This window comes from Crinia signifera, chromosome 6 (assembly GCF_055691185.1).
Source record: "Crinia signifera chromosome 6, ASM5569118v1, whole genome shotgun sequence".
Lineage (NCBI taxonomy): Eukaryota > Metazoa > Chordata > Amphibia > Anura > Myobatrachidae > Crinia > Crinia signifera.
Genome location: NC_139222.1, coordinates 280,013,803 through 280,039,451, shown reverse-complemented (window position 1 = coordinate 280,039,451; position 25,649 = coordinate 280,013,803). Strand labels below are relative to the sequence as shown.

Sequence of the window (25,649 nt, the reverse complement as noted above, 5' to 3'; positions counted from 1 at the left end):
TAAAAAAGGCCTTTTCCTGGGATAGTTACTGGAGTCATTGGAGCTGTCGGCAAGTACCGGCCCAGCGATGATATACAAATACATGGGGAGACAATGGACCCCTGTAATACGGATCATTCCGGGCCAGCAATAGGTTCTAGGAGGATGGGAAAAAAAAGATTAAACATTTTTGTAAGTATGGCTTATATGTGACAGGACATGCCGACAAGTCGCTGACTGTGTACAAGACGGTATTTCCAGTTTACTTGACCCCTCCGGAGATCTGCAGAGCATTGCCCTGCTCTTGCTGCAAATGTTATATATAATGATATACAGTATTGTGAACTGTGACTTACAGTATTTCTGGAACCTTAATGGTATGTAGTGAAAATGTCCACCAATATAATGTCGACATCAGTAAAATAATGTTCGCAATGTCAACAGTTGATATGCTGACATTCTGCACAGACCTGTAGTGGAGGGTTAGGCTGCGGGAGGGGAAGGTTAGGGCTAGGCTGTGGTAGGGGAGGTTAAGGTAAGGCTGTGGGAGGGGACGGTTAGGGCTAGGCTGTGGGAGGGCATATTATGGTTAGGCTGTGGGAGGGGACGGTTAGGGCTAGGCTGTGGGAGGTCATATTATGGTTAGGATAAGGCTGCGGGAGGGCTAGGTTATGGTTAGGCAGTAGAGGGAGGGTTAGGTTTAGGCTGTGGGTGGCGGGGGGGGAGAGGTTAGGGCTAGGTTGTGGGAGGGGACGGTTAGGGCTAGGTTGTGGGAGGGGACAGTTAGGGCTAGGATGTGGGAGGGGACAGTTAGGGCTAGGCTGTGGGAGGGCATATTATGGTTAGGGTGGGGTGAGTTAGGATAAGGCTGCAGAATTGCTAGGTTAGGGTTAGGCACTAGAGGGAGGGTTAGGTTTAGGCTGTGGGGGGGGGGGGGGGGAGGATAAGGTTAGGCTCTAGGAGGAGAGTTATAGGCACTAGGATGGTGCTGTAGAGGGATCAGATTCCACAAGCATCCTCCATTGTGTTTTCCTGCACATGCACAGATGGACTCCCGGGCCACAAACCTGGAATTTTTAGGGACCGGAGGCCATCACAGAGGGTAGATCTGACCAGGAGAGCCGCCCTTTGTGATGCTAGTCGTATGTTCCTGCTGTGTTAATAATTGCATATGTACTAAGTACTGGAATATACCACACAAGGCTGATGCATCCCGCCCTAAATATCTTATTTACTGTCATAACACTGACCTGTCCATATACAGTGCTAGTAACATGTACTTTTAGTGTTTGTATGTAATGTGTCATTCTCATCTTCCAGGTCTGTTTCTAAGATGACGTTCCTGTGTCGCAGCCTATGGCGTTGTCTCCTCTTACTTTCCTGTGGTGAGTAACTGCCAGTCTCTGTTCGGACCTGTGTGCAGCTCACAATGCCCCTGCTAAACAGTGATCCAGTAATGTAATGCTGCGTTATACCCCCTGCGTGAGGTAATGTAACGCTGCGTTATACCCCCTGCGTGAGGTAATGTAACGCTGCGTTATGTCCCCTGCGTGAGGTAATGTAACGCTGCGTTATACCCCCTGCGTGAGGTAATGTAACGCTGCGTTATACCCCCTGCGTGAGGTAATGTAACGCTGCGTTATACCCCCTGCGTGAGGTAATGTAACGCTGCGTTATACCCCCTGCGTGAGGTAATGTAACGCTGCGTTGTACCCCCTGCGTGAGGTAATGTAACGCTGCGTTATACCCCCTGCGTGAGGTAATGTAACGCTGCGTTCTACCCCCTGCGTGAGGTAATGTAACGCTGCGTTCTACCCCCTGCGTGAGGTAATGTAACGCTGCGTTATACCCCCTGTGTGAGATAATGTAACGCTGCGTTATGTCCCCTGCGTGAGGTAATGTAAAGCTGCGTTATACCCCCTGCGTGAGGTTATACCCCCTGCGTTAGGTAATGTAACGCTGCGTTATACCCCCTGCGTGAGGTAATGTAACGCTGCGTTATGTCGCCTGCGTGAGGTAATGTAACGCTGCGTTATACCGCCTGCGTGAGGTAATGTAACGCTGCGTTATACCCCCTGCGTGAGGTTCTACCCCCTGCGTTAGGTAATGTAACGCTGCATTATGTCCCCTGCGTGAGGTAATGTAACGCTGCGTTATACCCCCTGCGTGAGGTAATGTAACGCTGCGTTATACCCCCTGCGTGAGGTTATACCCCCTGCGTTAGGTAATGTAACGCTGCGTTATGTCCCCTGCGTGAGGTAATGTAACGCTGCGTTATGTCCCCTGCGTGAGGTAATGTAACGCTGCGTTATGTCGCCTGCGTGAGGTAATGTAACGCTGCGTTATGTCCCCTGCGTGAGGTAATGTAACGCTGCGTTATACCGCCTGCGTGAGGTAATGTAACGCTGCGTTATACCGCCTGCGTGAGGTAATGTAACGCTGCGTTATACCCCCTGGGTGAGGTAATGTAACGCTGCGTTATACCCCCTGCGTGAGATAATGTAACGCTGCGTTATACCCCCTGCGTGAGGTAATGTAACGCTGCGTTATACCCCCTGCGTGAGGTAATGTAGCACTGCGTTATACCCCCTGCGTGAGGTAATGTAACGCTGCGTTATACCCCCTGCGTGAGGTAATGTAACGCTGCGTTATACCCCCTGCGTGAGGTAATGTAACGCTGCGTTATACCCCCTGCGTGAGGTAATGTAACGCTGCGTTATACCCCCTGCGTGAGGTAATGTAACGCTGCGTTATACCCCCTGCGTGAGGTAATGTAACGCTGCGTTATACCCCCTGCGTGAGGTAATGTAACGCTGCGTTATACCCCCTGCGTGAGGTAATGTAACGCTGCGTTATACCCCCTGCGTGAGGTAATGTAACGCTGCGTTATACCCCCTGCGTGAGGTAATGTAACGCTGCGTTATACCGCCTGCGTGAGGTAATGTAAAGCTGCGTTATACCCCCTGCGTGAGGTTATACCCCCTGCGTTAGGTAATGTAACGCTGCGTTATACCCCCTGCGTGAGGTAATGTAACGCTGCGTTATGTCGCCTGCGTGAGGTAATGTAACGCTGCGTTATGTCCCCTGCGTGAGGTAATGTAACCCTGCGTTATACCGCCTGCGTGAGGTAATGTAACGCTGCGTTATACCCCCTGCGTGAGGTTATACCCCCTGCGTTAGGTAATGTAACGCTGCATTATGTCCCCTGCGTGAGGTAATGTAACGCTGCGTTATACCCCCTGCGTGAGGTAATGTAACGCTGCGTTATACCCCCTGCGTGAGGTAATGTAACGCTGCGTTATACCGCCTGCGTGAGGTAATGTAAAGCTGCGTTATACCCCCTGCGTGAGGTTATACCCCCTGCGTTAGGTAATGTAACGCTGCGTTATGTCGCCTGCGTGAGGTAATGTAACGCTGCGTTATGTCCCCTGCGTGAGGTAATGTAACCCTGCGTTATACCGCCTGCGTGAGGTAATGTAACGCTGCGTTATACCCCCTGCGTGAGGTTATACCCCCTGCGTTAGGTAATGTAACGCTGCATTATGTCCCCTGCGTGAGGTAATGTAACGCTGCGTTATACCCCCTGCGTGAGGTAATGTAACGCTGCGTTATACCCCCTGCGTGAGGTTATACCCCCTGCGTTAGGTAATGTAACGCTGCGTTATGTCCCCTGCGTGAGGTAATGTAACGCTGCGTTATGTCCCCTGCGTGAGGTAATGTAACGCTGCGTTATGTCGCCTGCGTGAGGTAATGTAACGCTGCGTTATGTCCCCTGCGTGAGGTAATGTAACGCTGCGTTATACCGCCTGCGTGAGGTAATGTAACGCTGCGTTATACCGCCTGCGTGAGGTAATGTAACGCTGCGTTATACCCCCTGGGTGAGGTAATGTAACGCTGCGTTATACCCCCTGCGTGAGATAATGTAACGCTGCGTTATACCCCCTGCGTGAGGTAATGTAACGCTGCGTTATACCCCCTGCGTGAGGTAATGTAGCACTGCGTTATACCCCCTGCGTGAGGTAATGTAACGCTGCGTTATACCCCCTGCGTGAGGTAATGTAACGCTGCGTTATACCCCCTGCGTGAGGTAATGTAACGCTGCGTTATACCCCCTGCGTGAGGTAATGTAACGCTGCGTTATACCCCCTGCGTGAGGTAATGTAACGCTGCGTTATACCCCCTGCGTGAGGTAATGTAACGCTGCGTTATACCCCCTGCGTGAGGTAATGTAACGCTGCGTTATACCCCCTGCGTGAGGTAATGTAACGCTGCGTTATACCCCCTGCGTGAGGTAATGTAACGCTGCGTTATACCCCCTGCGTGAGGTAATGTAACGCTGCGTTATACCGCCTGCGTGAGGTAATGTAAAGCTGCGTTATACCCCCTGCGTGAGGTTATACCCCCTGCGTTAGGTAATGTAACGCTGCGTTATACCCCCTGCGTGAGGTAATGTAACGCTGCGTTATGTCGCCTGCGTGAGGTAATGTAACGCTGCGTTATGTCCCCTGCGTGAGGTAATGTAACCCTGCGTTATACCGCCTGCGTGAGGTAATGTAACGCTGCGTTATACCCCCTGCGTGAGGTTATACCCCCTGCGTTAGGTAATGTAACGCTGCATTATGTCCCCTGCGTGAGGTAATGTAACGCTGCGTTATACCCCCTGCGTGAGGTAATGTAACGCTGCGTTATACCCCCTGCGTGAGGTAATGTAACGCTGCGTTATACCGCCTGCGTGAGGTAATGTAAAGCTGCGTTATACCCCCTGCGTGAGGTTATACCCCCTGCGTTAGGTAATGTAACGCTGCGTTATGTCGCCTGCGTGAGGTAATGTAACGCTGCGTTATGTCCCCTGCGTGAGGTAATGTAACCCTGCGTTATACCGCCTGCGTGAGGTAATGTAACGCTGCGTTATACCCCCTGCGTGAGGTTATACCCCCTGCGTTAGGTAATGTAACGCTGCATTATGTCCCCTGCGTGAGGTAATGTAACGCTGCGTTATACCCCCTGCGTGAGGTAATGTAACGCTGCGTTATACCCCCTGCGTGAGGTAATGTAACGCTGCGTTATACCCCCTGCGTGAGGTAATGTAACGCTGCGTTATACCCCCTGCGTGAGGTAATGTAACGCTGCGTTATACCCCCTGCGTGAGATAATGTAACGCTGCGTTATACCCCCTGCGTGAGGTAATGTAACGCTGCGTTATGTCCCCTGCGTGAGGTAATGTAACGCTGCGTTCTACCCCCTGCGTGAGGTAATGTAACGCTGCGTTATACCCCCTGTGTGAGATAATGTAACACTGCGTTATACCCCCTGCGTGAGGTAATGTAGCGCTGCGTTATACCCCCTGCGTGAGGTAATGTAACGCTGCGTTATACCCCCTGCGTGAGGTAATGTAACGCTGCGTTATACCCCCTGCGTGAGGTAATGTAATGCTGCGTTATACCCCCTGCGTGAGGTAATGTAACGCTGCGTTATACCCCCTGCGTGAGGTAATGTAACGCTGCGTTATACCCCCTGCGTGAGGTAATGTAACGCTGCGTTATACCGCCTGCGTGAGGTAATGTAACGCTGCGTTATACCCCCTGCGTGAGGTAATGTAACGCTGCGTTATACCCCCTGCGTGAGATAATGTAACGCTGCGTTATACCCCCTGCGTGAGGTTATACCCCCTGCGTTAGGTAATGTAACGCTGCGTTATACCCCCTGCGTGAGGTAATGTAACGCTGCGTTATACCCCCTGCGTGAGGTTATACCCCCTGCGTTAGGTAATGTAACGCTGCGTTATACCCCCTGCGTGAGGTAATGTAACGCTGCGTTATACCCCCTGCGTGAGATAATGTAACGCTGCGTTATACCCCCTGCGTGAGGTTATACCCCCTGCGTGAGATAATGTAACGCTGCGTTATACCCCCTGCGTGAGATAATGTAACGCTGCGTTATACCCCCTGCGTGAGGTTATACCCCCTGCGTGAGGTTATACCCCCTGCGTTAGGTAATGTAACGCTGCGTTATACCCCCTGCGTGAGGTAATGTAACGCTGCGTTATACCCCCTGCGTGAGGTAATGTAACGCTGCGTTATACCCCCTGCGTGAGGTAATGTAACGCTGCGTTATACCCCCTGCGTGAGGTAATGTATCGCTGCGTTATGTCCCCTGCGTGAGGTCATGTAACGCTGCGTTATACCCCCTGCGTGAGGTAATGTAACGCTGCGTTATACCCCCTGCGTGAGGTAATGTAACGCTGAGTTATGTCCCCTGCGTGAGGTAATGTAACGCTGCGTTATACCCCCTGCGTGAGGTAATGTAACGCTGCGTTATACCCCCTGCGTGAGGTAATGTAACGCTGCGTTATACCCCCTGCGTGAGGTAATGTAACGCTGCGTTATACCCCCTGCGTGAGGTAATGTAACGCTGCGTTATACCCCCTGCGTGAGGTAATGTAACGCTGCGTTATACCCCCTGCGTGAGGTAATGTAACACTGCGTTATGTCCCCTGCGTGAGGTAATGTAACGCTGCGTTGTACCCCCTGCGTGAGGTAATGTAACGCTGCGTTATACCCCCTGCATGAGGTTATACCCCCTGCGTTAGGTAATGTAACGCTGCGTTATACCCACTGTGTGAGATAATGTAACGCTGTGTTATACCCCCTGCGTGAGGTAATGTAGCGCTGCGTTATACCCCCTGCGTGAGGTAATGTAACGCTGCGTTATACCCCCTGCGTGAGGTAATGTAACGCTGCGTTATACCCCCTGCGTGAGGTAATGTAACGCTGCGTTATACCCCCTGCGTGAGGTAATGTAACGCTGCGTTATACCCCCTGCGTGAGGTAATGTAACGCTGCGTTATACCCCCTGCGTGAGGTAATGTAACGCTGCGTTATACCCCCTGCGTGAGGTAATGTAACGCTGCGTTATACCCCCTGCGTGAGGTAATGTAACGCTGCGTTATACCCCCTGCGTGAGGTAATGTAACGCTGCGTTATACCCCCTGCGTGAGGTAATGTAACGCTGCGTTATACCCCCTGCGTGAGGTAATGTAACGCTGCGTTATACCCCCTGCGTGAGGTAATGTAACGCTGCGTTATACCCCCTGCGTGAGGTAATGTAACGCTGCGTTATGTCCCCTGCGTGAGGTAATGTAACGCTGCGTTATACCCCCTGCGTGAGATAATGTAACGCTGCGTTATACCCCCTGCGTGAGGTAATGTAACGCTGCGTTATACCCCCTGCGTGAGGTAATGTAACGCTGCGTCATACCCCCTGCGTGAGGTAATGTAACGCTGCGTCATACCCCCTGCGTGAGGTAATGTAACGCTGCGTCATACCCCCTGCGTGAGGTAATGTAACGCTGCGTCATACCCCCTGCGTGAGATCATGTAACGCTGCGTTATACCCCCTGCGTGAGGTAATGTAACGCTCCGTTATACCCCCTGCGTGAGGTAATGTAATTCTGTGTTATACCCCCCTGCGTGAGGTAATGTAACGCTGCGTCATACCCCCTGCGTGAGATCATGTAATCTTCAGATAACACTAGGCACCCCTTGATGACAATAAGCTACCTCCTAGATTTTTTTTTTCTTTTTAAATTCTTTTTTCCTTTTTTTTTTTTTTTTTAATTTTTGATTATTTTATGTATGTCTTCACCATTTCTGTGCATGTTAAACGATAGGTCCTGGCAATTTTAAATATCTTCTCCATATACATATATATATATATATATATATATATATATATATATATATATATATATATATATGTGTATATATATATATATATATACATACACGTGTGTGTGTGTGTGTGTGTGTGTGTGTGTGTGTGGAATTTCAGAAATTTGCAAAATGCAGCAATAACATTATCCGTGGGTAAATAATCCGTCCAATGTTTCCTCTCTGTATATGACGTTCTGTGTGCGATACACGGATGCAGGACGCACATCTGCGGATAAACAATTATTTCCTGGGTGAGAATTCCCGGGACGGGGGACATCTGGGGTCTCGGAATGTGCAGTAAATCTCTCCCTTTTACTAATAACAAGAAATGAGTCCGACTGTCTTGATAAGACCATTTAATAGAGACACGGCCTCATGTATTTTAAATGTTGCATTAATATATTTGAATATATATTAAGGCAACATTTAAAATACATGGGGCCGTGTCTCTATTAAATGGTCTCAGCATGATTTATAAATTGTTGCATCGTTAACAAAGAATGTCATTAATTTCATGTTCTGGTAATTAGTGCCAGTTAAATTGCTTTATGTTCTGTGTATCACACTACGGCCAATACATCATCCGAGCAGGGATGTTTATTTGTGGTGATCTTGGAGAGCAGTGTATATGCGTGGTACAGTGTATACAATGAGATGAACTGCGTCATATCCAATGGAAAATAAATAACTTCCTGACTGACTGAGGGAATGTGCTGCAGTCGCAGACTATTACACGTTGCTGTTGGGGTGCTGGGAAAGCCCATTTATCCCATTTGGCTTCTGAGGATGAGAGAGATTTATAATCTTCATGCATCAGTCTCTCTCACATAGGCAATGCAATGGGTCGGGCAGTCTCCCCTATCCCTGTATCTAACTAGTGATTATTATACTTAGTGTGGAAACCCGTCTATTACACAGATTTGTCGGGGACTCACCAGTCAAACCATCTAATGCTTGTGGTGTGAAGGAGACTTTGGCATTAGGCTGCCCGGCTGGCGCTGTATCGCAATGTACATAAAGTAATGGTTCCATCAGTAGTAACATTGGCACAGCCATCTGGCAGTACATCGGGATGGGTGACCGCTACAAGCATGGGTACTCTTTACCTAGCACGGCGCCCGGATTTTGATCGTGGGCATCGCAGGTAAAAAAATCGCGGGCATCGCGGCCATTGAATGCACTAAAAATCGGGTGCGACGCGATGCCCGCGATTTCCCATAGGGATCAATGTTAAATTTCTCAATTGACCCGATTTTACTGTTCAATGCCTCAATTGACCCGATTTTTCCATAGGAAACAATGTTAAATGGCCCACAGAGGCCAAATAGGCACCCTGAAGTGTGAAATGGCCCCCACAATTGTTAACGCCACCCCACGATCAACGTCGACCAGAAGCGTGGCGATCGCAGCGAGCCCACGAGGGGCGGCGGTATGCGTCCTACGACCTTTTCATACCCCCACTATCCACGTCGGCGTGTAGTTGAGAATAGAATAGTGTGGCGAGCGCAGCGAGCCACCGAGCCCGAAGCGTGGCGAGCGGACGTGGATACCTTCACAGGTAAACGCGTCCCTTCGCGGGCTTCACAGGTATCCTCGTCCCCTCGCGGGGCTCGCTGCGCTCGCCACGCTTCGGTCTCGGTGGCTCGCTGCGCTCGCCACACTATTCTATTCTCAACTCCACGCCGACGTGGATAGTGGGGGTATGAAAAGGTCGTAGGACGCGTACCGCCGCCCCTTGCGGGCTCGCTGCGCTCGCCACGCTTCCGGTTTACGTTGATCGTGGGGTGGCGTTAACAATTGTGGGGGCCATTTCACACTTCAGGGTGGCTATTTGGCCTCTGTGGGCCATTTAACATTGATTCCTATGGAAAAATCGTGTCAATTGAGGCATTGAACAGAAAAATCGGGTCAATTGAGAAATTTAACATTGGTCCCTATGGGAAATCGCGGGTATCGCGTCGGTCGCGTCGCACCCGATTTTTTAGTGCATTCAATGCCCGCGATGGGCGCCGTGCTAGGTAAAGAGTACCCAAGCATGGAATAAATTACCCCCCTAGTCTTGGCGCCCAAGGCTTCAGCCTATTGGTTGATCAGGCACTGTTCAGGACTGTATAACAATCAGCTGCATTTTGATATCCCAGAGCAGTATTAGGAACACCCCGCGGACTGTGTGATACGCAGGGAAGGAAATGTCTCTGACTGTGATTTGTATTTATACAGCATCGCCGTCCCTGTGTGTGCAGGATCTACACGTCAGTCCGGAGGTGGCCGGGAAGATTTCTGCAGCCGGGCAAAGTAAGCAATTTCCATCTGCCTCTGCTTCTAACACTGTGTCCCCCATGCTGAAAAGCTTATTCTGGGCCTTATTTGCATTGTACCTATATGTGGCAATAGCTGCAACTTGCACCCACTCCCCTGCACGTGGACATGCGGTGCCACGGAGTATGACTATAAATTGTAAGCTGTTGTCCATCATTGTATGTGCGTGCCTCAGATTCATGTACGGCACAACAACTCGCAACACCCAGCCCCTTACTGTGTTGGACTCACCCCACGCAGTAGACGGAGGACTTGGCGCCATACATAATCTAACCTGGGGCTTGATTCACACCTGATCGCAAGGTTTACGAATTTACAGCAGCCTTTTATCGATGCGTATGGGTCGCAGTACGTTAGCAAATCATCGTGTGTATGCCCCTTTTAGACTCTCTCAGCCTGTCATCCGGGGCCCATGAATTACACAGGTTCTAAGGATGACTTAATTCAAGCCTTCATTTCCTCAGCCCCAGAACCTTTGTAATTCCTGCGTTTAAAGGAATAATGTCATAAGCCTACAGAAAATAGTCGGCCATTTATATCAGTCCCTGCCCCAGTGGAGCTTACAATCTATTTTCCCTACCACATGTACACACCAGTGTCAAGAGCCAGTTAGCCTACCTGTATATTTTTGGACTGTGGGAGGAAACCACCCAGAATACAGTATAACCCACGGAGAGAACAGGCCAATTCCACACAGTTAGGGCCATGGATGGAATCGAACCCAAGACCTCAGTGCTGGGCGGCAGCAATGGTGTAATGCTGTATTATGAAATGACTGGATCTGTTATAGGGATGAGAACACACAGCCATTTTAGTTTAGTTGTGTAACTATGGGTCCCATTATTTTTCAAATATTTTGTCTTTTCCCCTGAAAAATACTGTTTTCGGGGGTATCCTCAAATGTTTGTATCACCCCCATGTATGAAGTATGGATCGTTATTTCCCGATTTCCAATAACAGCTGCCACCCCCGTAGGTTTTTTATAGGGGATTCAGTGCTGGCAGATTGGTCGCCGCAGCTAACGTCATCTGCAGATGGCTTTACCCTGTTGTACTCCATAAGCTACAAACTGCAAAAGTACCCAGCAGAGGGTTCTTCAGGAACCCTCCCCAGCAATAGCTGCCATGCATTTGCACGAGTTCCGCAACCACACAGAACACCTTGCAGGGCCCCTGTGACCTCTCCATCACACATCCGCCTGGTGTAATAGCATACAGCCATGTGTATATTCACCTAACGAAAGAGACTGCAGATATACAGAAGGAGATTATTATGCAGGACACTGAGCGCAGGTCCCTCTCAGTCCCCGGCATAGACCTGCCAGTAGCTTGCTGGGAATGGCTGACATCACCTAGTGATTACTGGGACAAGTTCCCACAGGCCAGAATGACGCAGAGGAAAAGCTTGTGGTGCTGCCCTGCAGCCATTGCAGTTTTACATTGCAGCATGTGTATATTGGGATCACTAAGCCTGTGAGGGGTTAAGCCTGGCGTGGAAAAGCCCATTCTCTGGTTGTTTGTTGTGTGTTGGGGCTGTCTCTGCTGCTGCTGGGCCCATTGTCTCCTTCCAGGTGCAGTGCGCTAAACACTTGTCACTTGCTGCAAGAGATCCACTAAGTGATTGGAACTGGGGGGGGGGGTGTCATCCTGTGTGCCCGGACCCCCTCACCTGTCCTGAGCATTGCTACGCGCCTACATACAGTATATAGCTGTTGGTTTTATGCCAGTTATAGTTCTTTCCAGACCACATTCAGTGCATGTGCTGATTACTGCCAGATTAACCTGATACTGTATATGGTATATACAGTGATATGAGTGCTACGTATATGCCATGAGTGCATCCCCTTTAGAATGTAAGCACTCACGAGCAGGGCCCTCTCTCCTCGTGTGCTTTCTTAGTATATATATCTCTGCCTCCCTGATGATAACCTCGGTGTCCTGTCCCCTGCTGCAACTCTCTTTACTTACCATGTACTTGTCCTTAATTGCCTTATACTCTCATTCATTATTTTCTTGTTCTTCGCTTCTCAATGTATTGTCAGGCGCTGTCGAACCCTTGTGGCACCATATAAATAAACACTAGTAATAATACCATATAGGAGTATATACACTGATATGGGTCATTCAATGATATATGAGTGCTTATACCCCATCACATCGCAAATTCCGGGTTGCACCAAGGATTATAACCCGGGTCTGTCCAAGGAGCGACCCAGCGTTTGCGATGTTTAGCCACCACGATAAGCTGGGTCACTGACGTTAGAAAGGGGCGGGCGGAGCACCATTAGGTGGCAGGGGAGGAGGCTGCGCTTGAAGCAGACACTGCCTCCTCCCTATAGTGTGAGCAGGACCTGGGACACCCGTTCACACTTCCCAGCAATTCAGGTTCAACCCAGGTTAAACCCTTCTTTTAACCCGGGACCATTTTTATTGTTGACCTGCCAACCGTATCCCGTAGCAAGCACAAAATGACCACATCATAATGCCATGATAAATACCCCCTGATCTGTGCGCTGCGCCATATCTGGGACTGCGCTCCTCAAACCTCACAGTTGTAGCTTGTACATGAGGTGTAGTTGGCTGTTGGTGCAGGAGGACGGCGCTGCAGAGCTGCTCTGTATTACTAACATGGTTTCTCTGTATTTTTCTCTGAGCTGATTGGCTGGTGCATTGTCACCTGGCACAGAACATTCTTTATGGGGACAGATACCACTTCTCCAAGCTTCATACGTTTACCCCTGAGCCCTATGGTTATCAGGACAGTGTGTAACATCTCTGGGACTTCCTATTATCTCACTCTGACTCCTTCCAGGGATGTACTGCTCGGCCCCCCTGGACGTCCTCCTCCTGCTGGATGGTTCCAACAGCATTGGGAAGGGGAGCTTTGAGAGGTCCAAGCACTTTGCTGTGAAGCTGTGCGATGCCCTGGACATTGGTGCTGATCAGGTAACACGTCCCTAGGCGCAGCTCAGCGATAAGCACCCCATGCGTAACTTCATATTTATACTTATTAATATCACACAGGCCAGCGGGATAATAGAATGAATGTCTTTTGATTGACAGAATATGGCTGGTTGCTACAGGCAACATCACCTCTTTTCATTTGTAGAAGCTTTAGTAAGATTACCCCATAGTGTCTTATTGTTCGCCATGACAATATGTTTTAAATGTGGCAGGCTGAGACAATTGACACACAAATGGCGTCCGGTCGGAACAACTCCAAATGACGCATATTTACATTGTTATTAAACAACGTAGTTGATTATATTATTTGTTTTTGCTGAATGCCGCTTGTAATTACTGCTAATGATTAGCTGGAGAACGTCTGATATGGAATCAGCGTCAGTAATGACAGGACCTGTACGTAGATGTGTCTGCAGCCAGATCCTATATGGAAGCCTGTATTCTCCCCACACCGCGGTGTTTTACTATCAGACCCCTGACTTCTTGTTATGATGCTGTAAATGTTACAGTGATAGGACGAGGCTGAGATCACGGGATAATGAGTACAGGAGCGTTCAGCAGAGAATTAAAATTCCACCTTTAATCCACAAGAGCCCGGAGATTATACGTCTGAGAGGCCACTTGTAATAACGATGGGAGCAGCCAGTAACCACACAAGGCTGCAGGCTCTGTGTTTATATCCCGCATGTGCCTTGTTATGTACAGGTGGTGACGTTATGTGCCCGCACTCCCCAACCTGACCGACGCGCCTATCTGTATTATGCAATAAGAACTGCAGGCAGCATTATTTGGGGTTCTCACGTCATGTCGACATCATATAGTAACTATGTCGATGATAATGTGCCAACTTGTTCACAAGTTTAACCTCTAACCGTCTTGACATTTCTACTATGTCGTCATTTTGTGTGTCGGCATTATAACATTCTGCTATTGTCCATTCTACTTGTTGCCCTACATGTACAGGTCAGAGTGGGGGTCATTCAGTACAGCACCAACCCCCAGGTGGAGCTCCGCCTGGACTCGGGATTCGCTAAGGAAGATGTAAAGGAGAAGATCAAGGCGGTCATGTTTAAGTAGGTTCAACGTTTATATGCGTAGTGATATTTAGAATTTTTTATTGTTCGAAGATTGTGATGATGCGAATTAATTAGGCAGAAATGAATCTGTGCATTGATGTTGTATCTCTTGTCTCCTAGAGGGGGCAGCACAGAGACCGGTCTGGCACTGAAGTACATTCTGCGGAAAGGTTACCCTGGTGGCCGTAACGCTTCTGTGCCCAAAATCTTGATTATCTTATCAGATGGAAAGTCCCAGGGCAGCCTGGGGGTCCCAGCTACGCTGATTAAGGAGAGGGGCATTGAGGTGTTCACAGTCGGGGTAAAATTCCCCAGGTAAGTACTAATGTGTGCTGGTAATAGGATAATGCAATCACCAGTATATTATACAGCTAAGGCATCAATGTGACTTTTAGGGGTGCACAATATCCTTATGATACGCCACCGATTGAAGGGTATAGATGTAGTGATGTCATATGTACATAGGTAGTGATGTCATTATACACATACTGTATTATGTCACAGAAACAGACCAATCCCCAGGTTGGTCATACTGGTGGTAAAGTAATTAGGATTTGGGTAACCTCAAAAATCAACAGGCAAAGGAAAGTTTGGAAAACAACGTTTTCCACAGAAGACGCTGGTCATCTAAATATCAGTGTATAGAATATTTATCACTTATAGTCAAAAACAACCAATTATCATAATAACAATTACATTCAGTAAATACGTACTATATCCATAACCCAAAATCACTATAATAGTTGGCAATTATCTTAAATGACTGCTAAAACCATGTATTGTGTGATAAAAGTCCAAAGTTATATTTAAATAGTGTATCTTGTGTGATAAAGATGTTAATTGCGGCCCACAGATCTGTATTTTCTTGTGGTTCTGCAAATTGGTCTAGAGACCATTGGGAGTCTCTATACCTCCAGCTGCTGGTGTAAGGCCGGTTTCACACACTCCGGCTCCTGCCGGACGGTGAAATCCCGCACGGCCAGGGAGCCGTGCCGCACACAGTACTTTATCATGGAGGGGATGGCCACAGCCCGGCAGCCGTCCCTTCCAGTGGCTGGATCCGGCTGTAGCCGTGCGGCCGGGCCGTGGCCGTCTCGTGTGAATGGACACAATAGTGTCCATTCACAACTAATGTGTGCGGTACGGCTCCCTGGCCGTGCGGGATTTCACCGTCCGGCAGGAGCCGGAGTGTGTGAAACCGGCCTTACAGTTCTGTTCTCCAAATTGCTAGGTTGATATGACTCGTTTCTCCACCTCCACAGAGTAATCAGCGCCTTCCTCATAGTACTGTTCTCCAAATTGCAAGTTTGATATGACGCGTTTCTCCACCTCCACACTGTTATTAGAGGCTTCCTCATAGTACTGTTCTCCAAATTACTAGGTTCATATGATGCGTTTCTCCACCTCCACACTGTTATTAGAGGCTTCCTCATAGTACTGTTCTCCAAACTGCTAGGTTCATATGATGCGTTTCTCAACCTCCACACTATTAGCGGCTTCCTCATAGTATTGTTCTCCAAATTGCTAGGTTGATATGCCGCGTTTCTCCACCTCCATATAGTTATCAACGGCTTTGGTAATCTCATAACTTTGTAGAGACACAAATGCATCATTGTGTGGAGAACTGCAATCTGTGGAAGCCACGGATAACCCCATACCGCGCAACTTTTCAGATTTTTGCGGGTCCGTCCCATCTTTTTGGGACTCTCCCACCTATGGGTAGCAGTGTCCAGCGGTGGATGGGGGCAGTTAGGAGTCCCCCTGTCACAGCGTCCATTCGCGGGAGATAAAGGGACTGTGAGTATGGGCAGCAGTCTTGGGCCTTCCTTATATAATATGGAGCGACCACCAGCGGCTGGATGACAGTTTGAATATGATTAGTTCCTATGGGCAACTTTTCCAGTTTACTTTTCTGAAATTTTGAAACATCACCCCCCCCCCCCTCCTCCATCCTCCCCCACCCTCTATACAGTTGGGGGCCCCGATATAGTGGGGAGGAACACCGATTTAGATCTGGTTTTATCATTGTTGCTATGTGTGTGTTATTAACACACTTTGTCGTTAGGTTTTACTGTATTATTGATGTGAGATGTAACCGGCTACTTGCTCCTGATGCCCAACACCATAATTACCACTGTGTACTTATCCCTCGCAGGTGGGCGGAGCTTCATGCCTTGGCCAGTCACCCGCTTGAGGAGCACGTGCTGTTTGCGGAACACGCCGATGATGCGGTGAATGGTCTGTGCAGCTCTCTGAGTAATTCCTCGATATGCAGCGCTGTGCCGCCAGGTAAAACGCTCCGCTGCTGTGTCCGTTCCTTAACACGGCTCTTTGTTCTTCTGCAAAGTATATAATTTGTAAGTCAAGTCATGCACGAGACCCCCAAGAAACCATATACAGTATAGTGCTTAGGGGAGAGTCTGACCCATCATCTGATAGAGGTTGCTGGATATTTGTCCATATCTATTTTGCACTAACGATATATGGACATACTTACTGTGCTTCGCTTACACTCAGGGGTGCTGAAAGGGGGGAGGGGAACGGATTGCCAGGGCCTGGCTTGCTGAAGAGTCCTGGGCCTGCTGCTAAGGGCAAACAAATGCCTCTTGGTTATGGCCACTCCCCCTTTAGTACCCAGCCCCCATCCAGCTCTCAGTGGCCCTGCTTATACTACTCCGCCCCTACCCAGGCCTTGCATAGGCTAAGATGTTCACCAATCTAGTTACTGATGCCGATAGGCTTATTTTCTGATTGTGTTGCGATGTAATAATGTGCTCGTAGGTTGCAGCATCCAGTCTTACCCGTGTGAGCGGAAGACCCTGGAGACGGTGAAGGAGCTGGCGGGGAACTACGTGTGTTGGAGAGCGTCGGCGGCACCCAGTAACGTGTTTGTAGGACACTGCCCCTTCTACAGGTCTGTCACTTCTCCATTTACTTTTTGCTGAGAGCTTAACTGCCCCTTCCACATGGGTGCGAAATCGATGGCTCTTTAGCCAGGACATGCTGTAACTTGTAGTTCCCTTTCATTCAAAGTCTGTTCTCTGCAATACTTATTTATTATTATTATTTATTAACAGTTTTGGTACTTGTGTAGTTTCTCGGTGGCAGCTATGTAGTCAGCGTAGTGTCCCTGTCAGAATCAGCTTAGTGTCCCCGCGGCCAGCGTAGTCATCGTCCCTGTCAGCGTTGTGTTCCCTGCGGTCAGCGTCCCTGTCAGTATCAGCGTCGTGTTCCCGCAGCCAGTGTAGTCAGCACGGTCGCGGCTAGCCAGAGTTTATGTAGTTAGCGTACTCAGTCAGCCTTACGCAGTTAGCGTAGTCAGTCAGTGCTTATTACATTGTGTGGGAACCATTGACGTGTAATCTGCGTCCCTTCGCTGGGCTCGCCACGCTTCGGGTTCGGTGGCTCGCTGCACTCACTACACTTTGTAAAATCAACTCCATGCCGACGTGGATAGTGCGGGTATGAACAGGTCGGGAGGCCGCGTACCATGTCCCCTCGCCATGCTTCGGCCTGACGTGGATAGTGGGGGTTTGAAATTGAGGCATTTGCCAGTATGTAGGGCAGGTGGAGCGCCTCTCCGCCGGCGCTGCATGATCGTTTCTCTGCTGGCGTCTGCCAGCGCAGGGGATCTGGTGGTTAGCGGCGCTGTGTGAGAGGCGCTCACTAGGTTTGCCAAGACAGAGGTGCAGCTCGCGGGGACTCTACGCTAACTACGCTAGGCTGCCGTAGGCATAGCTTAGCCTACCGCCGTGAAACTACACAAGTACCACAGTTTCTTATATAGTGCACACATATTCCGCACTGGTTGTGCAATGGTTGTGTCGGCATTGAAAACACCACTGCTGACATTATATCACTTACGGGGGTATTCAATTAGTTTGTGGGTTTTTTTTGTCCCTATTCAATTGCTGAAGTTTTCAAACTAGTTTTTCCACTGGTGCAGTTTCCTTTTTGTAAAAAGTTGAAACCGCATCAGCGGAAAATTGTCCATTTTCGAATAAAACACGTGGAGCGGTGAGTAATTCATCCATTCACGTGTTTCCTGACTGCCAATTTTTCCGACAATGAAAAAATTAGCACTTTAATTGAATAGGTCGAATGCAACTTAAGCCAAAAATTGTTGAAAAGTGCAGATTTTCTGATTGTCGGAAAAAGCAGCACTTAGCCTTCTAGACTGGTAAAGTAGAGAGAGAGATAAAGTACAAGCTAATCAGCTCCTAAATGAAATGTTACAGATGGTGGTTAAAAATGTCAGTTAGGGGCAGATTGGAAGTTTATCTATACACTTCATCACTCTCCTATACATAGTCTGCATTGTTTTGGACACAGGTTGGTCACTGCACTTCATGGCGTCTGCCTAAGTTTACCATTTGGGATCTGTTTGGGAATAAAGCATTTTCTCTTTCTCTCTCTAACAGCTGGAAACGGTTCTTCACCAAACATGAAGCCCGATGCCATCGGACAGTCTGCCCAGGTAATGCCTGCTGTGCTAGAATTGAAAATATGTTTTTAGATACCAGGTGTTCTGCGGTGATTATGAGATTATTGCTGCTAACATCACGTGTGGTTTTGCAAATCATCCACCTAGTCTCAACATGTCAGGACCATGTGGCACTGCTGGCACCGGGTGCATTTTCGCGCCTTTGGATCCGCAAATGCGTCTTAGTCGCAATGTGATGTGGTGAAGACGCACCAGGAGATTTCAATGATTAATTTGATATTCAATGCTTGTCTTTGTGTGTCTGTCTGTATACGAAGCACAATGGAACTTTGCGGTGAATTAAAGCCTCCGCTACTTCATTACAGCGCTTTGAATGCAGAGTCACGGACTCAGTCGCACACAAATATACAAATGTCACAAATCAAGTATTTATGTAGCTTCTTTTTTTCAGTTAACTTTCTATTTCAGACATACAAACCGTCAGTTGTGCAGTTTCTGTGGCCTTTGTGTGGGCATTGGGCTTTTGGTTAAATGGGCAACATACAAACCAAGGTACACTCATGCCTGTGAGATGTGTGTGCTGCATCACTGGCGCAGTCACTCTTTGGCTGTGAATATGCGTGCCATCTGTCTCACAATTGTCCAATTTTAGCCACCAGAAATGTGCATTTGATTTCCCGATCATTCCAATTGCTCAGTTACCCTCAGACTAAATACTGTATCTTCCTGGAACTGTTTCACTGCACTTGGCACCAAAAAAGTACTAAAGACCTCAATTATGAATTGAGCAGAGTATGCGTTTCGCTCAGGTGCACTACTGCGTTTCTCCTGTTAGGAAATGGTGAGGTGGCTGCTTGGGTTATATTTAAATATCTTTTTCCAGATCCCTGTGACTCCCAGCCATGTAAGAATGGAGGAACCTGCATCCCCGAGGAGATGGACAAGTATCAATGTATTTGTCCTGCGGGATTCGGAGGGGACTTGGAATGTGGTAAGTGGTCTCTTTCTCTCTTTTGATCCCTGTTTCCATTACCTGATACATGAATACCTGATCTGAGAGCAGAGGGAGCAAGGGTCAGAGTTGATGGGGTTGCGGTGAGGGGTTAGCTAGTTTAGGTGGTCATTGTCGTTATCATCAACCTTCATTCTCCCATTGTAAATACGTCTTTGTGGTTGTCTCTCTAGCTCCAAAGTTAAGCCTTGAATGCAACATCGACCTCCTGTTCCTGCTGGACAGCTCTTCTGCTTCGTCCCTGGAAACCTTCATGCGGCACAAATCCTTCCTCAAACGATTCATACAGGCCGCCCTGTCCAACGAGTCTCCAGTCAACGTTGGCGTGGCCCAGTACAGCAATGACGTTGATATGGTGGTGAAGATCAATGAGTATGAGAACATTGCCGAGCTTCTGACGCTTGTCGACAGTATGCGGTTCATGAGCGGTGGAACGTACACCGGAAAAGCCCTGCGTTATGTTACCCGGCATGGCTTCAAGAGCACCCCGGTGTTTTCTGATGTTCGTGATGACCTACCTCGTGTTGTGGTTCTACTCACTGGGGCCACGTCTCAAGACTTGGTGTCAGAAGCAGCGCTGTATGCCAGGGACCAGGAAGTGTTCCTTATTGGCGTAGCCACTGACTCCACTAAAGAGGAGATGGCGGATATCGTAGGGAACACCCAGAACATGATAACTTACTCCAGCCCCCAGCAGCTCTTCAACCAGCTGCCGCAGCTACAGAAGATGATCTGCAGTATTGATGCTCAAGGTACAAGCAACTCTCAGTCGTACTCATTAATGTTTTATATGCTTAGTTCTGGGTTGGGTGCTGGGCTGATGTTGGGGGCCTGAACTTACGGGTTTATGACCCAGGAGTCAGTTTGCGCATGCGAGGAAGGACGTGAATGCTGGGAGGGATCAGATCGGCAGCACCAATGCGCAGTGAAGGATAGGATAACGACAGCTTTTGCTGGTGTTACCAAAACACAGAAAAAAATAGGATGGGTAACTGCGCTGTAGCCAAGCTGGCCTGGGTTAGTGCTGGGGCTGCCCTAAATAAACCCATAGAAGTAAATGGAATATATAGGATGACTAACCCTTTGGTGCTACAAGCCAAAGCACATACAGAAGGTCATGAACGCCGTAACCTTGATGGCAAGTACTACTAAAAGTACAATGGGAAGTTTATTAAAGAAAAGTTAAAAAGGCAAATGGTATAAAACATACAATAAATAGTGGGCAAACGCCAGTGCCATTCACTGCTGATGACCGTATATCCTGCCCAGTTAGTTCATACTGCCTCTCAGTCCTCACCCACCTGTATCTGCCACGCTCCTGATACCTACCCTACACTTATCTCCATCTCCCAGTCCACACCCCCCTGTATCTGTGTGCCGTGCTCCTCACACCATACACTTACCTCCATCTCCCAGTCCACACCCCCCTGTATCTGTGTGCCCCGCTCCTCACACCATACACTTACCTCCATCTCCCAGTCCACACCCCCCTGTATCTGTGTGCCCCGCTCCTCACACCATACACTTACCTCCATCTCCCAGTCCACACCCCCCTGTATCTGTGTGCCCCGCTCCTCACACCATACACTTACCTCCATCTCCCAGTCTATTCCCATTTGAATCTGCCCAATGCCACGGCAGTAACCAGTTCACCTGTCCCAGTATCGGAATTCCTCCCATATTGTCTAGATGAGGAATGTGATCACTGCTGGTATTAAGCCTGGATGGAGGTTTCCATAGATGGTCTCCTCAAGGCCAACGCTCACAAAATATTGGTGAGTGATGGGGGGAAATATATTTTTCACTACTGCCCCCCCCCCCCCCCCCCCCTGGATACAAAAGTGCAGTAACCACTCAACCTTAGCACCTCCGTGGTACAGTACATGTGCAGGATGAGTCCCACTTGTCTTTAGCACTGAAGAGGTCCATGAAATGAAATGCCTGGTGGGAAAGTAATACTTCTTTTCAATCATCTCTACAAGCCAGTTGTTCATATACCGTAGGCCATATTCGCATTTATAAGGATTCTGTAATCACTATAACATTCTCTCAGCCTTCTTTTATGTAGACCATGTCCTCACAGCAACGGTCTACAGGAACCACACACACATTGCTCTTTGACGCGTTTCGCCGCTTGCTACTGTATCACAAACACAAACATTTTCTATTTTCTTCCAGGCTGCCAGGCCCAACCGTTGGACTTAGTATTGGCCTTGGATGCCTCATCCGGCGTTGGACAGGAGAACTTTAATAAGCTGCTGAACTTTATAACCATGATCTCTCTGCAGTTCGACATTAACCGCGATGTGACGCAGATGGGTCTGGTAACGTATAGTAACCAGCCCAAAACTGTGTTTGGACTGGATACACATGAGACAGGTTCCAGCCTCCTCAATGCCATCAACCAGGCGACCTATCTTGGAGGTTCTCCCTCTACTGGGAGCGCTCTGCTGCATGTTCACAACGAAGTGATGACCATCCAAAAGGGTGCCCGACCTGGGGTGAAGAAGGCTGTCGTAGTGATCACCGATGGCCGGGGAGCGGAAGATGCAGCCGTCCCTGCCCAGAAGCTGCGGGACAATGGTATCTCAGTCTTTGCGATTGGAATAGGAAAAGTCCAGAGGAGCTCATTGCTGCGCATTGCTGGGTCGGATGCGTTCCTCACTCACATACCCTCCTATGGTGCCCTCAGTCAGTATGAAGACCTCATTGTCCAGAACGTGTGTGAAGGTGAGCTTACTACAGCCCCGTTCATCATTCCAGTTTTATCATACATTTATTATTTGAATTTATATAACAAATGCGAGCGACGCTGGCATCTTAAGCAGACATTTTGTACATCTCTCAGAGATGTTGTCACTCGAAGGATTAAGGTCCAAAGCACTGGCCTCACAAATATATGGCATTACAAGCCTATTAACCCTGGAACACGGAGGACAATAGCTTGCACCCTTTATCTCAAGGGTATCAGTTAGGGAATTAACACTAGCTTGTTATATTATGTTGTGTTTTAAAAAATTGTAGGGTTTTGTAGAAAATTGCATCATTGTGACCCAAACCCTCTTAAGCCTAATGCCACAATGTATGGTTTATGTACTAAGATTTGGAGATTGATAAAGTACCAACCAACCAGTTACCAACTGTCATTTTTCAAACCCAGCCTGTAACTTGGCAGTTAGGGGCTGATTGGCAGGTACTTTATTTCTGTTCACTTTATCTCTCTGTACCCTGATCTCTCCCTGTAAATTTATGTCATAGTGATGCAGTGACTGTGCTGTGATTGGTTATAGGATTACTGACGCAGTGACTGTGCAGTGATTGGTTATAGGATTACTGACGCAGTGACTAGGCTTTGATTGGTTATAGGATTACTGACGCAGTGACTAGGCTTTGATTGGTTATAGGATTAGTGACGCAGTGACTATGCTGTGATTGGTTATATAGGATTAGTGACGCAGTGACTATGCTGTGATTGGTTATAGGATTAGTGACGCAGTGACTAGGCTTTGATTGGTTATAGGATTAGTGACGCAGTGACTATGCTGTGATTGGTTATAGGATTAGTGACGCAGTGACTGTGCTGTGATTGGTTATAGGATTAGTGACACAGTGACTATGTTGTGATTGGTTATAGGATTAGTGACGCAGTGACTATGCTGTGATTGGTTATAGGATTACTGACGCAGTGACTAGGCTTTGATTGGTTATAGGATTAGTGACGCTGTGATTGGTTATAGGATTAGTGACGCAGTGACTGTGCTGTGATTGGTTATAGGATTAGTGACACAGTGACTATGCTGTGATTGGTTATAGGATTAGCAGTGACTAGGCTGTGATTGGTTATAGGATTAGTGACGCAGTGACTATGCTGTGATTGGTTATAGGATTAGCAGTGACTAGGCTGTGATTGGTTATAGGATTAGTGACGCAGTGACTATGCTGTGATTGGTTATAGGATTAGTGATGCAGTGACTAGGCTGTGATTGGTTATAGGATTAGTGACGCAGTGACTAGGCTGTGATTGGTTATAGGATTAGTGACGCAGTGACTATGCTGTGATTGGTTATAGGATTAGTGACGCAGTGACTATGCTGTGATTGGTTATAGGATTAGTGACGCAGTGACTAGGCTGTGATTGGTTATAGGATTAGTGACGCAGTGACTAGGCTGTGATTGGTTATAGGATTAGCTAAACAGTGACTGCTGTGATTGGTTACAGGATTAGTGACGCAGTGACTGTGCTGTGATTGGTTATAGGATTAGTGACGCAGTGACTGTGCTGTGATTGGTAATAGGATTAGTGACGCAGTGACTGTGCTGTGATTGGTTATAGGATTAGTGACGCAGTGACTATGCTGTGATTGGTTATAGGATTAGCTAAACAGTGACTGTGCTGTGATTGGTTACAGGATTAGTGACGCAGTGACTGTGCTGTGATTGGGTTATAGGATTAGTGACGCAGTGACTGTGCTGTTATTGGTTATAGGATTAGTGACGCAGTGATACAGGGACTGTGCTGTTATTGGTTATAGGATTAGTGACGCAGTGACTGTGCTCTGATTGGTTATAGAATTAGTGACGCAGTGACTGTGCTGTGATTGGTTATAGGATTAGTGACGCAGTGACTTTGCTGTTATTGGTTATAGGATTAGTGACGCAGTGACTATGTTGTGATTGGTTAGTAATGCAGGAATTAGTTCTGGTTATTATCTATAACTCATAAATGTCATTTTCCCTCCAGGATTTGTAAATAGACCATATCCCTCCCTGTCAAACACCATAATCCCCATGTAAGCATTGCGTGTCCTCTAGCGTGTTCTAGGTCAGTGTCTCTCTCCCGACCTTTCTGCCCCTACACAGAGTAATGAATCCTGTCTGAGAGGGCCGATGAATCCCACGAGGGAGCTATGGCCGGAATGTCACTATGTGGGGACCGTCCCCGGCCTGTTGAGTGTTCTCACAGCACCACTAGGGTCAAACATTTCCTATCGAGGCAATAAGCAAAAAAATGGGAAATTACGAGAACTGCACTTACTGTACTGCACCCTTGGGTTCAGCTATGCGGTGGTGGTGGTGGGCATGTATATGCTTCCATATGTCCACCAGCTTCTGACTGGCAGCCACTGGCCCTGTTTCTGCCAGCATAGCAGGAGAGAAACCCTGGAGAGGCAGGAAGTGGAAGACGAGGGGTGCAAGTGGGCAGCGGGTTGTGGGAGTAGATGGTAGGAAAAGGGGAAACATATACACAAAGGAAGGGCGAGAGATGTACAGGCTGGGTTTGAAAAATGACAGGTAGGAGCTGATTGGCTGGTTGTTTATCACTGTTTGAAGCTTGATACATCTGGCCTATAGACAAAGGATGGAACAAATATGGTGGCAGGGAAAGGAGGAGGAATGGCGTTAAGGTCAGACAGGAAGCAGGAGGAATCTGCCAGGACTCTGAGGGCCAAAATCCTTCTTAGATGGACAAAACCATGTGCACTGCAGGTGGGGCAGATGTAACATGTGCAGATAGAGTTAGATTTGGGTGGGGTTTTACTTCAAAGTGAGATCTATATTGCAGTGTAAAAATAAAGCAGCCAGTATTTACCCTGCACAGAAACAAAATAACTCACCCAAATCTAATTCTCTCTGCACAAGTTCCATCTGCCCCACCTGCAGTGCACATGGTTTTGTCCATCTAAAAAGGATTTTGTCAGAAAGAGTGAACTAGAATAAGGCCCTGTGTGTAGGTATTTGCATATCGGAGGAGCAGTACATTAGTAGGCACCAGGAACACTTGCTCTAGCAGCAGCCAGCGCGTGGTGCAGCCTACAAAGATGTCCGTCCATATCCCGTGATTTGGCGCTACATCACCAATCTTGGGAACCTCTAGTCCGGTGTTCCTTTGTGATATGTGGACACAGTCGTACAATCAGCTTCTTCACTGTGATATTTCTGTGTTTCAGAGGCAAAATCCAAAGTGAACCTGTGCAAACCCAACCCTTGCATGAACGGCGGAGTGTGCATCCTGCGTCAGGACAGCTACCATTGTGAGTGCGACGGCTGGGACGGACCCCATTGTGAGAACCGTAAGTGGACCATACAGATGGCTGTCTGTCTTTTTTCCTTTACTAATATTGTCAATGTGACTTTGTTGTATGT

The 25,649-nt window shown here is 48.2% G+C and overlaps 1 protein-coding gene across 3 annotated transcripts in view; it reads left to right on the top strand.

Annotated features, from left to right (window-relative positions):
• The window catches only part of VWA2 (von Willebrand factor A domain containing 2), a 40,129-nt gene that overhangs the window by 13,809 nt on the left and 671 nt on the right, over window positions 1–25,649 (top strand). For 2 of the 3 annotated variants that reach the window (XM_083149755.1, XM_083149754.1), the window contains exons 2-13: window positions 1,300–1,364; window positions 9,912–9,986; window positions 12,822–12,955; window positions 13,937–14,046; window positions 14,170–14,364; window positions 16,205–16,338; window positions 16,831–16,963; window positions 18,471–18,526; window positions 19,377–19,484; window positions 19,679–20,257; window positions 21,684–22,235; window positions 25,454–25,576. In XM_083149755.1, the coding sequence (XP_083005881.1) occupies window positions 1,313–1,364; window positions 9,912–9,986; window positions 12,822–12,955; window positions 13,937–14,046; window positions 14,170–14,364; window positions 16,205–16,338; window positions 16,831–16,963; window positions 18,471–18,526; window positions 19,377–19,484; window positions 19,679–20,257; window positions 21,684–22,235; window positions 25,454–25,576 (2,251 nt within the window). In that variant the 5' untranslated portion in view covers window positions 1,300–1,312. Of the gene's footprint in view, window positions 1–149; window positions 172–1,299; window positions 1,365–9,911; window positions 9,987–12,821; window positions 12,956–13,936; window positions 14,047–14,169; window positions 14,365–16,204; window positions 16,339–16,830; window positions 16,964–18,470; window positions 18,527–19,376; window positions 19,485–19,678; window positions 20,258–21,683; window positions 22,236–25,453; window positions 25,577–25,649 lie in introns of those variants that run through there. The other variant, XM_083149756.1, reaches the window with a different exon arrangement.